Below are 17,160 nucleotides of genomic sequence, written 5' to 3'. Positions count from 1 at the left end.
TCCATCTCCACAGCTCTTACAGTCGCTGGCATACAATGGATTCCTGTTGGCAGGGGCAACCTGCATTCGATCTGATTATAATAGAACAGAAAGAATAGGTGAATTTGTTGAGCACTCATATGTCTCAGCCTGTTGTGAAGGAGGATGAACAACTGCCAGAGTCCAGGCTCAGTGTAGTTCAATCTGATTTCCTCCCCCCTCTGTCTAGCACCCAATCCAAGTCGGAAGAAGAAGATGCCATGTTGGTGCCTGAGACCTGGCCAGGAAAAAGAATTATCCACATGAACAAAGCGCCTAGCACTTGCAAATGCCTCGCAGTGATCTGGCTGCCTCCTCTCTCAACGCAAAGCCTCCCACGTCCTAGAGAACTGGCTCCCATCTGACTTTGATCCATGCCAGGGATGGATTCCAGATGGACACTTCCTCAGCACTGGCCTACAGGCATTGTTTCACATGCGATTGATGGGGTGTTAATGATGTTGAAATTTCAGGCCAACTCCTCAAACGTACTGGGTTGGGAGGGGTTAGCTAAAGTTAATCAAATGCTGATGTAAACCAGACACCTTTGTAGATTATATCTACATGCAGCATACCAGGGGATTTAGCTATACACCTGAGAGAGGAAAGGAAAAGCAGGAGCACCAGCGTAATAGCCAGGAAGTAGCTGAGCACAGATGAAACTCCCGTTGGCCTCACAGTTTCATCACTCTTGGACTTAATTCTGTCCCAAGATGATCCAAGTCCTGGCCTGATGTTGTGGCACCTTTTTGTGCCCCCAGGTTTTCTTGAAGCCAGCATGCCTTCGCTGGTGCTCAATAAGCGTAAGTCCCATAGACCCATGGCCAGGAGCCAGATCTGGACTTCACCTTCAGCTTGTGGGTGTCATGGTACCTTTGCCCCTAGTTCCTTCAAACAGAATAAGATTGAGAGTGTGTGATTTTGAGCACTGACTAGGATTTTATCTTCCTGGTTTCATTGGCTCCCTATAGTTCTTATGGTTTGCCCGAAAGAGCTAGACTCAGGTTTTCATCTGACCTCGACCCTATATCCATGAGCTGGTTCTGGCCCCCTGAGAGATAGGATGCCTTCAGATGAATGGAGCGGGCTATTCAGAGTTTCCACACACACAACTTCTGAGCAGAGCATGGAGGAGCGCCCCTTCCCTCCCCTGCCAACTGATGTAATACATGGTTGTTGTGCTGTCCATCATGACCTTTAAGCGGCAGACACAGAGATGAAGTCGCAATGCCAGACAAGTGAGGCGCCTGGCCAGGAGCTCGCATATATTGATGTGGACTGACCTCTCCTCCATTGTATACAGCACCTGAGTTATGAGACATCCCAGGTGAGCACCACACCCTAAAGCTGGCATGTCGGTGACCAGGGACATGGGGGGGCTGACAAGCATGAAAGGGAACCCCTACAAGGGCATTCTGCAGATGCAGCCACCACCGGAGTCACTGTATTTTTAAATGGAGACACCCTCCCCAGGGACAAATGAAATCTAACCTGCATTCGCTGTAACGAAGGGTGAGGCAGAAAAGCGTCACTTCCGCTGAGAGATGCTTTCTGGAGGAGCTAGAGTTTTACTCCGGTCTTTTCTTTTCTCCTCTGTGCGAGGCCTCCCTCCCACTCTGCTTCCCCACTGTCCCTGTTGATCAAGGCAGTGGGGTTTTTGCCTCCTGAGCCCAGAAATGAGTGACCCTCTGTGGCCCCTCTGCTGGAAATCCCATGGGTGTAGGGGAAGTTTAACCGGTCCCTGGCATGCCAGCACAGCTCAGAACTATGCATGGCCCCTTGACTGGGTCACCTGCATTGTTTATTCTGTAGGCCACCTCCAGGCCAAGCTGGGACCATGCCAGCTCAGTGCATGCCTAGGTCAGGTTTAATTGGTCCAACTTGAAGTTGACTAAAGAAGCCCATCAAGCCTGCAATGGAAAATATAAAATTAAGCACTAAAGTGTTCCTTGCTGTGACTGTACCACCCTCCCTGCCCTCTCTACACCCATGCGCCCCATTTCTGAAGGGGGAAAGAAAGCCAAAAGCCATTACACTTTAATTCCTAAACTATTGCTTAACCTGGCAGCCATGCGAACCACTCACAACACCTTTCTGTTAGCACTTCCACAGATCATTACCCTGAAGGGATGAAAAGCCTCCCATTTGCCTTCTGCACAACTGCCCCCACCACCCAATCACTGCTCCCCTCCTGGCCTTTTCCCCAGGCACTAATGCGATTGTGGCTGAAACTAATCACACACAGAGGTGCAGCACTTTGACAAGTGACCCTGCACCTGTTCGCGTGGTTAACCTTTAATGATCAAATGTGTACGTTTGCAGGTTAGGTTTTTTTTTTTTGAAGTGCCAAGATTAGGAGGAATGTGAACAGTAACAGAGAGCTAGCTGTGCTAGTCTATATAGTATGAAAACAAAAAAGCTGTCCCGTAGCACTTTAAAGCCTAACAAAATAATTTATGGCTACGATCTGACGTGGGTCTGTCCCATGAAAGCTCATCACCTAATAAATTATTTTGTTAGTCTTTAAAGTACTACTGGACTGTTTTTTTGTTTTGGTTTGGTTTGGTTTGATTTTCAGGAGGAATATGGTTTTATTTGCCAGCAGTTCCTGACCTCTGGTGGACAAACAGGTGCATTGCTTTAGTTTCTCAACAAGGCACAAGTATCAGAGAAAGCAGTCAAGTAGCACTTTAAAGACTCGCGAAATAATTTATCAGGTGAGCTTTCGTGGGACAGACCCACTTCTTCAGACCATATCCAGACCAGAACAGACTCAATATTTAAGGCACAGAGAACCAAAACCAATACTCAAGGAGGACAAATCAGAAAAAAATGATCAAGGTGAGCAAATCAGAGAGTGGAGGGGTGGGGGGGGGGGGGGGAGGGCAAGAATTAGATTAAGCCAGGTATGCAGACGAGCCCCTAGAGTGACTCAGAAAATTCCCATCCTGGTTCAAACCACGTTAATGTGCCGAATTTGAATATAAAAGCCAGCTCAGCTGTTTCTCGTTGAATAGCAGTGAGAAAATTTTTTTTCAGTGGCACACATACTCTTAAGTCGTTAACAGAATGCCCCATTTCATTAAAATGTTGACTGACTGGTTTGTGGCTCTGGAGTGTTTTGATGTCTGTTTTGTGCCCATTGACCCTTTGTCTAAGGGAGTTAGAAGTCTGTCCAATATACAAAGCATCTGGGCATTGTTGGCACATGACGGCATATATGATGTTAGTAGAGGAGCATGAGAAAGTGCCCGTGATTCTGTGAGTAACCTGGTTAGGTCCAGAGAAGATATGTGGACAAAGCTGGCAGCGGGCTTTGTTGCAAGGAAAGGTTTCAGGACTGGGGTATAGACCGTGGCTGTTTGTGAGGATCCTCACAAGCCTGGGAGGTTTTCTGCAGGAGAGAACAGGCATGTCACCTAGGGCCTTCTGGAGTGTGGCATCCTGATTATGGATAGGTTGTAGGTCTTTAATAATTCATTGCAGTGGTTTGAGTTGGGGGCTGTAGGTGATGAAGTGGCATTTAAAGTAAAGTAGCATTTAAAGTGCTACTTGACCGCTTTTTGTTTTGATAGGATATAGCCTAGCACGGCTCCCTCTCTGTTACTAAGTATCAGAGAGGTAGCCGCATTAATCTGTATCCTCCAGAACAGGAAGCAGTCCTGTGGCACCTTATAGACTAACAGATATTTTGGAGCATCAGCTTTCATGGGCAAAGACCCGCTTCATCAGATGCATGACTGGGGGGGGGGAGGGGTTTCATAGGATCCCACTCTTCAAATACTCCTCTCAACCTCTCCCCCTGCCACCCATGCATCTGATGAAGCAGGTGTTTGCCCACAAAAGCTTATGCTCCAAAATATCTGTTCGTCAACAAGGCACAGTGTGCTCATGCAAGGAGGTAATACAGCATCAAATGGATTAATATTACAGTTCAGAATGATCACCTGTTGCTGGAAATTACAGCTCTGGTTTTAAAACAAAGAGCAATAATCTGGCCTTGTACATTTTTCATGGGAAAGATATCAGGCTGGGCACACAGCCCTCTAGTCTCCAGCATGTGTGGAACGAGTACGGGTGCGACAGAGAGAGAGAGAGAGCAAAAGTGTGTGGTTATAGGGATGGATTAGTAGGTAATGCCTGTCAAAGGTAGCAATGTGTCAATGGCAAAATGAGCGTGTCGAGCTTTGCAACAAGCTGTTAGCGCTGTGCTCAATGGCACACTTCACTTCTATGTTTTAAACAATTTAATAGCTGGAACCCAGTCTTGCTTGCTTGGTTACGTGCGTCTAATAACAGCTCACCAACCAGGTCCCCAGCAAGGCCACAATAAAAACATTTGACAAGGGCACAGTGTATTGAAGGGTTGACATTCTTGTGTGTGTGACTTGTACCATGTGCATGCATGTGTCCTGCCTGGAAAGGATGTGCTGGGTCTTGTGGTATAGGATCCATACATGACATGTAGGTTACAAATACATGGCTGAACAGTCATAAAGAGTTAGGCATATCTAAAATAACACACCCTGAAACAGCACAAGGCAAGAAAGTGAGCGGTGTCTCAGGCACTGGAGTAGCATGTCAGTGAATTCCTGTTTTTTTGCCACAGATTCGTCTTTTTTCTGTGTCTACTCCCTGCCAGTGAAACAGGGACATTGTCCCATTGCATGTACCTCATCAAGCTTTTGGGAGAACGGATATTTGGGTGGTACTGTGATGATGATATGCCACAAAGGTTGCCCATCGAAAGAGGCCACATTTATAGTTACAGATGCCTCAGGCTATGCTACTGCTTAGTTTCAGTAGTGAAGAGCTCTGCTACTTAAATGGTATGTGCATGTGAGACGCCACATCTGCTAGTCTCGCCTTGAAACTTTTCTCTACACCATCTTTCTGCACGAGGAGCCCAGTGATGGGAAAAGTTCCATGTCCTGTCAGTACAGTTTATTTTTTAGTCCATCGCTGAAATAACATCAACAGGCCTCCAGCACTGAAAGGACTGAACACTATAGAAATCTACAGTGGAGTGGGTGGCCTGCCTTAGCGACAATAGTTAGTGCCAGGCATAGCATCTCTTGAAGTTGAACATAGCAAAATTGTGGGAGCTGCTTTCCATCTGCCTAGTGATTTTTAGTGTGGCCTTACATGAATTACAGTAAAATGCAAGAGCCTTCACAAAACAAAAAAGCAGCCGTGTAGCACTTTAAAGATTAACAAAATTTAAACTGAGATTAAATTAAACAGATGAACAGTTAACTTCTCATTGTGCCAGCTTACTTTCACCAGAATGGCCACAGCGGAAGAAGTGGGTCTGCCCCACGAAAACTCAGCCTCTAATAAAGCATTTTGTTAGCCTTTAAAGTGCTCCAGAACTACCTTTTTTGTTTTGTCAAGATACAGATTAACATGGCTGCTGCTACGTGACTATGTAAGATTCTGTTTTTAAATGCTTCAGGTTGTTAATACTTGTACGAACACAAAACTTTGTGAGTGACGCCAAGGGCAGAAATAAACTCTTAAAGCTAAGTTAGGTCACAGCCCTTGGCTAGTGAAGGTGGAAAGGCTGTAACCTTGTGTATCCAAGTCTGTTTTTCCACTGCCTTCTCTACTGTGGCTTCATGCATCTAATTTATCCAGAATGTCAACTACATTTTGATTGGCATGGAGGTTTGTGAGTGAAGACACCTCACCTCAGCTCGCTCCCGGAGATGTCCAGGATGGAACATGTTGGCACTGACAAGGCTTGTTTTAAAGTGGAAACCGAGTGCCCTGCTACAGTGAGCCCCAACCTTTTTTATGCCCAAGCTCACTTTTACATTTAAGGACAACCCAAGATCTACCCTGCTGCCCCTTCCCCAAAAGCCTCACCCTGCTCTAGGAGTGGGTGTGAGTGCTGGCTCTGGCCTAGGGGTCAGGGCTGGGGATTGAGGTTCAGGAGTGGGTACGTTTGCTAGCTCTGGAAGGAGGAGCAGAGGTGAGGTGGGGCGGGGGGGTGGCAGGTGGGGGTGCTGGCTCTCAGATGGGTGGGTGTTGTGATGTGGGCTTCCGCAGGGTGGCACTTACTGCCAGAGGCTCCAGCTGACTCCCACCAGGTGTCAGAGCTGGTAGCACTACTGGGCATGGTCCAGCTACATGTCTGGGGGGAGCTGCCACTGGGAGGTGCTGGTTCCTGGGAGCAGCAGCACTGCACTCATCTCCTTCGGCTGCAGCAGCTCCAGGAACAGAGCCCGGCAGATCAGGATGCTCATGTCTAGTGCGGGCAGACATTTGTATCCATGCAGGGTGCTACCCCCTATTCCAGGGAAGCAGCCAAGAAGCCAGTGTGGCCCTGGGGACATAAGGAGGAGGCCGAGAGTCCATGGACTGACCCCTCCTCTGCCAGCACCACCCCGTCAGTGCTCATTGGCCAGAGTTCATCATTCCTGTCCAATGAGAACAGTGCTCTGAGACTCCTGCACCCCCCACCACACAGGCCCACATCGGCCGCTCCCAGGAATAGGCCAGCAGCGTGGGGCAAGGAACTGCCAAGTGCCAGTTGTGACCAGCTGGCACGACGCCCCAGGATTGGTCAGTTGATCACAATCGCCTGGTTGGTGTCACTGCCCTACAGCTTTAAAATATAAGTTGTGCATTTTTGCATTCCTAGACAGCTAAGAACTCCCAAACTGCATCTTTCTGCTTTTGTAACTTAGTGAATATTTTTCTCTAAAACCACCATGAGGGGAGCCCTTTTTGGAAGGTCAGTTATTTCACAGCATGACTCTCCTGAGGCTTTCACAATTCAGCTCCCACAATTATGTGGTTGTCCCTGAGGCTGTTGCATAGCTCCACCAGAAATAGTGACCACCATTTGGGACTGAAATTTAAACATTCCTTTGCATTTCCCAGGCGTTTTAAACATATTTTCACTGGCATGTGGTTTGGCACCCAAGTTGTCTGTGTAAGCATTTTATTCTCCCTTTGTTTGTTCAAAGCAAGCTTGAAGTGCATTTATTCTTATGAAAATGGCTCAGCTCCGTAGCCAGGTGGTGGTTTCTTTTATTTTCTTTTCCTTTTTTTTTGGCCTGAAGTTTGTTTCAGCCCCAGTTTTTCCTCTAGGGAGCAGCTGTTGATTGCTGGTCTCATGAAGAGACTTCATTGTTCCTTTATTCCGCACTTGTCAGTAACAATTTGGTAGAACCCCCGTCTCCAGATCACTTGGACAACTTTTGCAGAGAGACAGCTATGGTGGTCATCGTCTGGCAATGGTTAGCCAATTCCTCAATTTTTTCCTAGTAGGACCACTGAAAAGGTCTGCTTTTGCAAACGCCTCCATAACTGATGGCATATTCTGACCAGGGTCCCACCCACATTAGCGCTTTCAAAGGCCCCTTAGATCAGTGTTTGTGGATCAGGCATCACTCTAATTTCCAAATATCTGATTCTGCTGCTAAGCTTGTCTGATGAGAAGTTAATGTAGATAAATAACACTTTAATTTTATTTGTTTAACAGGAGTTGTTACATACCTTTTGGTGCACTGGAGATGTATTCTCCACCTTGTTTAGAGATCTCATAAGGTCAGGACACGGGACTGTGACCCAGGAGGCCTGGATTCTGTGCCCCACTCTAGCACTAGCTTGTTGGGTGAACTTGGACAAGTCACTTCATCTCTCTGTGCTTCACTTTCATCACCTGCAAAAGCAGACTAATGATACTGACCTCATTTGTAAAGTGCTTTGAGATCCAGGGCTAAAAAGAGCTATCTGGGCTGGATAGTATTATAGGTAGCATATCTTATAGAGCTGGAAGGGACTTCAAGAGGTCATTAGGTCCAGTCCCCTGCCTTCTGAGCAGGACCAAGCACTATCCTTGAGAGGTTGGTTTTTTTTTTAAATCTATTTGCTCCAGACCCATAAATGGCCTCCTCAAGTATGGAGCTCACAACCCTGGGTCTACAAGGCCAACACTCAAACCACTGAGCTGTCATATGACTCGCGTACCACTGAAGGTCTTTCAATCCCTTTCCATAGAAGGATGATTTGGTACATAGAAAAACCAATTCTTTTAATACTTGTTCACTTACGTGCACCTTCCTTCCTTTTAAGGAAAAAACATGACGACTTTTTTTTTTTTTTTTTTTTTTTTTTTTTACAGTTGTCTGTAATGCATCTTATTCTGTTATTTCTTTAACCTGTGAAAGCTGAGGGGGCTGAGCAGGGTTGGTGGAACAGCTCTGAAACAGTTGGTGTGATTGCAGTTTGGAGTTCTTGGAGAACCTTCATAGTATTAGGAATTATGAAAGATATATGCACAATTTTGTTCCATAGTAAACTTTAAAGCGCCCTTGCCTTGATAGCTGATAGTTGAAATGCAACAATCTGGTCTTGTTTAGAAACATAAAATAATCTGTTCCATGTAAACATTACTAAGAGTGTTAAGATTCCATTTCAAAACAGGGAAACGGCAACAGTGTAATTTTATAAATATAGCTTTGCAGTGAGAGACAAAAGTTTCCTGTTTAGGCTGTCAGTGGTGTTTGTTTCCATTGTAAATGGTGAGAGATTTATCATGAAACCAATGTTTATTTCTTTCAGTGTGTGTAATGTATTCCCAAATGATTTCAGATATCATATGCTTCATACTACTGTGCTTAAATGTTTTTATTTTAAGCAGACCATAACATTTATACAAAAATAGAAATGACACTATAAACACGTTTTGGAAAGCTTCTCCCGCATTTCTGAAGCAGCTCTGTTTAGAAGTTGTAAGTTATCTCAGTGATAACACTAACTGCTATAACAGTCCTAGTTTGTCACAATTATTACAGATTACAACTAACCAAATATAGTTTATAAGCAACTGGGGGTAAGTTTTTTAAATCAATGGTCTCCCCTCTGCCCAAACATGTGAGTTAGTTACAAAATGTATATTTTTAGGAATCATGGGCTGTGTCTAGACTAGCCCCCATCTTTGAAGGGGGCCTGGTAATTAGAGTGTCAGGAGATTACTAATGAAGAGCTGCAGGGCATATGCAGCACTTCATTAGGCTGAACCTCCCCCCAGCAGCAACTTTGAAGTGTGAAACTTCAAAGTACCTGCAGCCATACGCAAGTCGACACTTCAAAGCACCTGCGCTACATCGAAGTCCCTTTACTCCTCAAAATTTTGAGGAGTGAAGGGACTTGGAAGGAGCGCGGGCACTTCAAAGTATCCGCGGCCGATGCACGGCTACACGCGAGCCGGCATTTCGAAGTTTCACACTTCGAAGTTGCCGCGGGGGAGATTTAGCCTAATGAAATGCTGCATATGCACCACGGCTCTTCACAACTGAATTGGGCACCGCAGTTGAGGAAGGATGTGGAGAAATTGGAGAGGGTCCAGAGGAGAGCAACAAGAATGATCAAAGGTCTAGAGAACGTGACCTATGGAGAAAGGCTGAAAGAATTGGGCTTATTTAGTTTGGAAAAGAGAAGATTGAGGGGGGACATGATAGCAGTTTTCAGGTATCTAAAAGGGTGTCATAAGGCAGAGGGAGGGAACTTGTTCTTCCTTGCCTCTGAGGATAGAACAAGAGGCAATGGACTGAAATTGCAGCAGGGGAGGTTCAGGTTGGACATTAGGAAAAAGTTCCTGTCACGGTGATCAAACACTGGAACGAATTGCCAAGGGAGGTGGTAGAATCTCCATCACTGGAGATATTTAAGAAGAGGTTAGATAGATGGCTTTCAGGGATGGTCTAGAAAGTGCTTGGTCCTGCCATGAGGGCAGGGGGCTGTACTCGATGGCCTCTCGAGGTCCCTTCCAGTCCTTCTCTTCTATGATTCTATGATTAGTAATGTCTCAACATCCAAATTACCATGCCCCCTTCAAAGTTGGGGGCTAGCCTAGACACAGCCATGTGCAGCAGCAATGATATCTGACGAACACTCACGAGTGTAAGACCAAAAAAAACACACCTTGTATTTACTGCAGAACTGGATTCATGCTCCTAGAGCTCTTACGCTAAGAGCTTCTAAGCAATATTAGTTTACATTTTCTTGGGGATTTAAAAGCATGAGTTATATAAATAAACTATAAACACAATTTTTTCATACGTATTTTAAAGTTCGGGACTTCCCTTGCAATAATCTTAGTCTATGATGCTTTTTGTTTCTAAAATTTAAAATTTTATACACAAAGCCCATTTCATGATCCTAGCAGTGAGTTAGGAAACCCCAGCTGCCAGATACACAGCAGCAAATATTGAGTGGCAGCTACTCAGTCTCAGCTGACCAAGGCTGTAGCTGTATGTGGAGATGGGCTGTTTCTCTCTTCAAATGGAAAATGAGTGAGGTGTTGACCCGTAAGTTACAAGAAAGAGACCTGTGAAGGTCAATATTTTAGGTGAAGTATTGTGTGCACTCTACAGATCCAATACATACCCTGTCTGTTTTGAAGGGACACAGCTGTTGTAAATGGATGGCTTCTCACAGGATGCAGATAGGTGAAGGTGATGTTAGAACTTGCTACAAAGTGGTGAGGCTTTTTAACAACTCTGACCCAGGGATTGCCAATTCTTCAATGATTTGGGATTGACGGACATGCCAATAATGAAATCTCAGAAAAAATAATGGGCAGAACCCTCAATATATCTCTGTTGGATCTACATTTGGGTTTGTATGGCAGCCTTTTCAATGCAGCACTGGGAGCTTATTTGGTCAGATATCGCTAATCACATTTACTTTCCCACCTGATTTATGGGTAAAGTTTTTACTTTGCCAAAACTCTCATATAGCTCTGTGAGAGTTAACCAGACCTCAAACATTCAGATGTTGCACAGGCATGTAAACTTCATGATTGTCCAGTCATTTTTCAGTAGTAATGGCCATGCAGAAGAGAAAATGATTGAGCAAATGTATCAGTCATGTAGCTCTGGTGTGAGTGGATAGAAATCCTTATTTATATTTGACCTGGACCATTCAATGTAATTTTATGGAGGGTTTCTGGTGATGGCATATGCTATTAATCAGGGCAAAGTTTGTCATGCTATTCCACCATCAAGGGCCAAATACCTCTGAGCTCATTTATTGCCTGTTGAAGAGGAAGATTCTCAGCTCTTCAGAGCAATGGGTCTCTGAGCGGCAAAGACTTACACTCTGACTACAGTTTCAAATCACAGCACAGCCAACTAAGGCTTTGAAATAAACTGAATTCCCATGCACGTTACTCTGTGTTATGTCTTTTAGATGCAATCTTAAAAAACAGCACGAGGTCTGCCCTGCACTGAAGATCCAATGGTGCATTTTGCAAGAACAGAAGTTTGCACTGCTGTTTGTGGCTTCACCACAGGAATGACCACATTTCAGGTGATTTTATACTCTCCTGGAGGGAGAGTAATGTAAATTTCACATTAAAGTGGTACACAACAATACATTTCATCCATAGCAGATAAAGCTCTTGGAATTAAAAGTACTTTGTAAAAAATATCACCAAATTCACAATGTGTAATATTTACCCTTTTGGTTTTTGTATTTGCTTTTACAGTACTGTCACATTTAAAAGCAAATAATTGTAACGTGGAGCTCTTTGTAATATACTTCTCATTCTTTTGTAATCAGAGTTATGCCAGTGCTAGCCATAACAAGTCACATTACCCTAGTAAGAAGCCTGAAGAAGCTATGAATTTCTAAGTGTACGAATACAACAAAATGCACATAAAGGACCTTATATTTATGCATGCTACATAGGCTGTACAGTTACATAGAAACACAAAACCTTGACTCTCCCTCTAGGACTGCTTTGTTAACAATTTAGCAGTAGTCTAAGAATATACTACAGAGAATAAAAACTCCACGCGAAAGTTTCAGTAATTCAATAATTTATTCATCTAAAAAAGTGTGTAAAAGTATATAGCTCTCATCCACAAGGTATATATGAATGACATTTAAAATGGAGGTCTTTATTATTATTGTTTCTTTTTATCAAAGTCTTTTTAGTGTACTGTACCAGCGATATACTGTAGATTTAAAATGAACTTCACATTTTTTTTTGTTTTCTTTCAAATTGTTGGCTATATATAAAAGAAGCTCACTGCAAAATGCTCAGGAAAAAAAAAACAAAGAAATTCAGAACTCCCCCGAAATGTACAGCTTTTACATTTAAAAAAGGTTCTGAAATATACATACAAGCATGCTGGACATTCCCCACCTCCCCAACCCACCCCCTCTAGCTCAAACAACTGTAATAATAATTTTGATTTCAGCAGTTTCCAAAGTTAGAAATTAAGAAAAAAGAAACTTCTTCACGCTGTAGGAAAGCCAGGGCTTGTACATTTCAGATTAATTCAGTAAAAAACTCACAAGTAAAATAATGCATATTTAAGGGAAATATTATACAGACTTTTTCACACTGAAGTACATAAGATTTTTTTCTTTAAAATCTATTGCCATTCATTATTTTGCACAAAAACATATAAATATGTCAACAGCTTCTCTTAACTTAAAAAAATTAAATAAAAATGACACCAGATTAAAACTATTCCTTGCTGCCCTTTTTTTAAAATTTTTGCTTAGAACTGGGTTTCTGGGGAAGAAAAGCCCCTGGATAAAAACAGCCCATAAAAAAAAATACCCAAACAAAACAATAATTCAAAGTTCAAATGAATCCTGGGAACAAATAACCCCAAAGTGGTAAAAGATTACAAATGTCTACTTTACATTTTTTTCCTCCCCAAGTTAATTTTTATACAAGTTTACAATCTTCATCTTTTTATGCTCTTCAAAAGGCCTTGAGAATTTTCTTTTCTGATTAAGAAAAAATAGTACTGCAATATTTTAAAGTCAATTTTACACTGTACACATTAGATACAAATGGTTTTGATATCTAATTATTTTTACCTATACATTGCAAAGAGACAGCCACACAGTTGGCTTGGAGCAGAGATTGAAATTATCCATTTACAGGTTACTCCTCTGCTTTCACCTTCCCATCACAAAAGCATTTTTAATATAATTTGTTTTAAATGTTACATTATCTCAAGAAAAATACTTTTTAAAATCATAGAATTTAATTTTTTTTTTTAACCAGAACATGAAAGTCTTTTGGAAGAACTTTAAATTTGTAGGATTTTCTTCATAGATAACTAGATCTCACAGCCTGATCAAAGTGCCCTGACCCCTCATATAAGGCAGTCCATGCCTGCTGCACAGTACAACAACAAACATTAGAAAATGGAGTTTAAATATAAACCCCTTGAAGCCTGGAATGAAGGAGTCATAAAAATGCTTCAATTAGCCATTAACCTTTAAAAATGGCAATCATTTTACTAAACAAAGTAACATTTCCACCACAGTGGCATAGCTTCAAGTACTAATTTAATGATATAATTTTTAAAAATTATTTCTTTGAAATAATATTCCTATAGTCAGAAAAAATACACCAGATTTGTAACTGATTCAGTGTAAACAAAAAACACACTTTTGGATATGTACATGGACTAGTCTGCCCTGATCTGTGGGTGAATCAGGTTTCAATAATAGTTTTCTAACATCATTAATTTCACTGGAAATATATTCTCAGCCATTGCTTTACAATAGATTAACTTACCCCTTTCAATTTGCCTTTCTTTTGGGTTTTAAAATGTTTTCGCTCCCCACCCCTCTCTTTTTTCTTTCATATAGTAGTGTTATCCTTCATTAAACACTGGCCACTTCTCGATTTAACCAGGCTAAACACAGCTGAATTCTTTAAAACACAGTAGGTTCTTATCAGAAAATGCTGATGCTATTAGAGTTCTGAACATACTCCTCTTTTGCACATGGTCTTCCTAATACGTATTTTGAATGTGACTGTTTTTAGCTCCATTTCTAGGTCAGAAGAGTCAGAGGTATGTAGATAAATAATCCTCTGCTAGAACAGAGCTGGGTCTCTAGGATCATCTACTGTACCTGGTCCTTTATAATTTAAACAAAACCTAAAAATAAATAAAATTAAAATATCTCCAGACCATTCACATCTACATGGACAGGAAACAAATGCATGCATTCATCCCAATCCACTCTGACAGGAACTCCAGATAGACAGAAAATTCCATTATGTATAACAGACTATAACTGGTTCTCCTTTTCTGCAAAATTCCATCTTACAATGTTCAAACAAAATAACCTTTAGGCAACTCATACTGGTCACTACAAGACTTTACGTGCAGGCTGAAATTGCCCTTAATTGTAAATCAGTTCTCCATGCTGAAGGTTATCTTCAGATTCTTCCTTTTCTTTATTTCACACTGACCAGTAGGTTCTGGGCCTCTAAGCTAACACTGGATTGAGGGTATTGTATGTTCACTGTTTCCGGATGAGCCCAGATTTTTGATAAAAGCTGCCAGAGATGTGTCAATGGGTTGATTAGTTTTGAACACTGCAGAAATCAATGTGTGCTTGTGGAGGAACTGAAGCACAGCACAGAACCTCGTGCCTGGTCTGAAGAGAAGCAAAGTTTTGATTTTTGCAGACTGTGGCACATTTCTCAGGTTGAGAGGGGAAAGAGCCAGAGGAACAAGTGCTTTTCTATTAAAGTATATTCATGATGGCATTGTACAACTGAGTGAGCACCACAAAGTGAACAGGAAGGCAGGAGCTGCGATCCTGAGTGGCAGGGTTACATGTGAGCCAGGACAGTGCATTGTACTGCTCCAAAACAAACCTGTGTGAGAGAGAGAGAGAGACTGAGTAATGGCACTAGAAAATTACAGTCCTGCCTGTTTTGTGGTCTTTTCTAAAACGCACATGTGGAAAATTTCCAATGAGCTCTGCAAGTCAGGAATATATCTGATAAAACTTAGTTTTGTCCATATTAATTTGCTGGAGCAAAATCTAATGTAGATTCTACAGAATGTTGTGAAAAACCTGATTGATTTCCACTGGAAACCTGTTACTGTTCCAGAGCTGACATCTCTGCAGATCAGCCTGGTAGCTGTTGCAGCCGCTGGGTTCTGTTACACTGCCAGCTCCAGGGCAGAAAGTCCAGACAGCAACTGGCTCCCTAGGGTCTGGAACTGGCTACCTGCTGCAGAACTGGAAATGCAGAAGCCCTAAAAATCTCAGTTCCAGCTGGAGCTTGAGAGCAGCCAACCCAACTCACCTTCAACTTTATACTCCCACCACAAAACTGACCGACCCCTTTGGAGGGGTATCCAGAGGTTAGCACCCAAAGAGGGATGAACACAGTGCAGCCTGGAAGGGTTTAAAGCAGGGGAAAGATTCCAAGGTTCCAAGCAATGGAAGATCTCTCAGTAATGTTCAGCAAAGAGTCAATACTCTGTTCTCATTGCTTTGGGAGGGCGGGGGAATTCACAGCATAGAAAATGTTACCTCAGAACATCTGATGTAGTTTTAGAGTCGAGGGGATGGGGAACCCGTTGAGAGTTCCTGACCGAGAGAAGTTCATCAGTCTGCGCTACGGAGATATGGTGATGCAATGAGGCCTATGGAAGGAAAGTGACAAACATAGCCGTTTGCATCAGAGGTGTGTTTGAACATTTCACAAAGACCAGCAGACATATCTGAGAACTTTTAAATAAGCAGGGCCCTCCCCCACTTCCCAGGACAACTTGAAATTTTGGTGAACTAGGTTTAGACTCTAGAGCTGGATATACTGTTCTCTGCTGAATCATACAGTGTGTCCATATACACTCTGTATCTCTGCAATTTTATTCTCTAATGCTTCTCTGAACTGCGCTGCACATTTTTATTACTGGGGGTCACATGCCTCTGAAAATCACAGTGAACTGGGGTCCAAAATCCACAGGCACTATATATGTAAAAAAGCTGGCCCCAAAAGCCAAATAGCCAATATGTAAAGTGTCAGCAACTGGAGTTACCACACCCAGTGCGCTTCTGAATCCAGCAGCAGAAAGTCCAAACCCATTCACATGTTTAAGGATAGCATCCAGAAAACTGTGGTTTTTGTCTGTGTTGACTGTGCTTTTTACCACTGGAAATTGAATTTTAATAGCTCTGATACATTCCCAAACCTCAAAAACTGAGGTTTAAAATGAGCAAAAACCTTACCGTTGATCCCCGATTTCATATCTGTTTGGTTTGTAATCTTAAATCTAGCAAGCAAAGCAGGGTTTAGCCAAGCATATACTTAGAACCAGAAATGCTACAGTAGATGGGCTGATGACTCACTGAGTTGGCTCTCTTCTTTTCGTAAGCATGGAGCCAACATCTCTCATATACAAGTAGGAGATGGGGTGCGTGAGGTGCCACCTTTCATCTTACAGGGCTGGGTCCCTTGAAATTATCAGAGCTTAGTACCAAATCCACTTCCTCTGCCAAGTTTTCTCACAAAGGTATCCTTACTGACAACTTACTCTTCTATATTCACTGACCACCACTTTAAGCCTGTCTTCTCCTGTTGAGGAAAGGGCACAAGACCAGTCTTTTCTAGTAGAATGATAGACACCAACGAAAGAACCGAGGCAGCTAGGAAGACCTCTGGTACTTAATTAAGCATTCAAGAGGTTAAATTGGAAATGTGCAAGGACAGGAGGACTGTCTAATTAAGTCTTGCTTATGTACGTACTTTGAAATTGCATTTGGGGTACATTCTTTTCCCCCAGTTGCATAATGTGGAAATGCTACCTGCCATCCCGTAGGTGATTACATTTTTCTAGTAGTTGAAGGAATTTCAGTGTACATACACCAGTATGTTTTATAATGTGTTCTGTGATGTTTTGGAATGGAAAGCATTATATACACGGAAGATGGTATTAAGTAAAAAAATCTGTAGGATTACAGAAAAATCCTCTAAAGATACTGATCCCACTACCCTCTTCTTCCTGTTCATGCATGGCTTCTATTTTATTTCTTATTCCCTCTCTAATATGTGAAGTCTATATACTGTTTAGTCTTGCTGCCTTGACAAGTTATAAAATTGTGAAATTCCATAGCTCTACTGGCAATCCTGCGAAGCCTGCGATATTTGGAAACATGCACGAGCTGTAAGTCGTATAGTTTTATACTTTTCACTGCCAGTTTATGAAAATCTATAAAAAGTTAAACGTAAAAAAGAAAAGACAGCTGTTTCCATAACTAATGTTCTTTGAGATGTCCATTCAACTTAAGTGTGTGTGGTTGCCACATGCACCAGTGCTGGAAGATTTTATCCTCAGCAGTACCCAC

The 17,160-nt window shown here is 42.5% G+C and overlaps 1 protein-coding gene across 2 annotated transcripts in view; it reads right to left on the bottom strand.

Moving 5' to 3' along the window:
• Positions 1–11,844: 11,844 nt before the first annotated feature.
• MED13L (mediator complex subunit 13L) overlaps positions 11,845–17,160 on the bottom strand; it is a 333,854-nt gene continuing 328,538 nt past the window's right edge. For both annotated transcript variants that reach the window (XM_075012327.1, XM_075012328.1), the window contains exons 30-31: positions 15,346–15,458; positions 11,845–14,677 (exon numbers count right to left, since the gene is read on the bottom strand). In XM_075012327.1, the coding sequence (XP_074868428.1) occupies positions 14,545–14,677; positions 15,346–15,458 (246 nt within the window). In that variant the 3' untranslated portion in view covers positions 11,845–14,544. The remainder of the gene's footprint in view (positions 14,678–15,345; positions 15,459–17,160) is intronic.

Source organism: Carettochelys insculpta, chromosome 18, assembly GCF_033958435.1.
Source record: "Carettochelys insculpta isolate YL-2023 chromosome 18, ASM3395843v1, whole genome shotgun sequence".
In the NCBI taxonomy this organism is placed as follows: domain Eukaryota; kingdom Metazoa; phylum Chordata; order Testudines; family Carettochelyidae; genus Carettochelys; species Carettochelys insculpta.
Note: the sequence above shows the minus strand (reverse complement) of the source record. Positions and strands in the feature narration are given on the sequence as shown.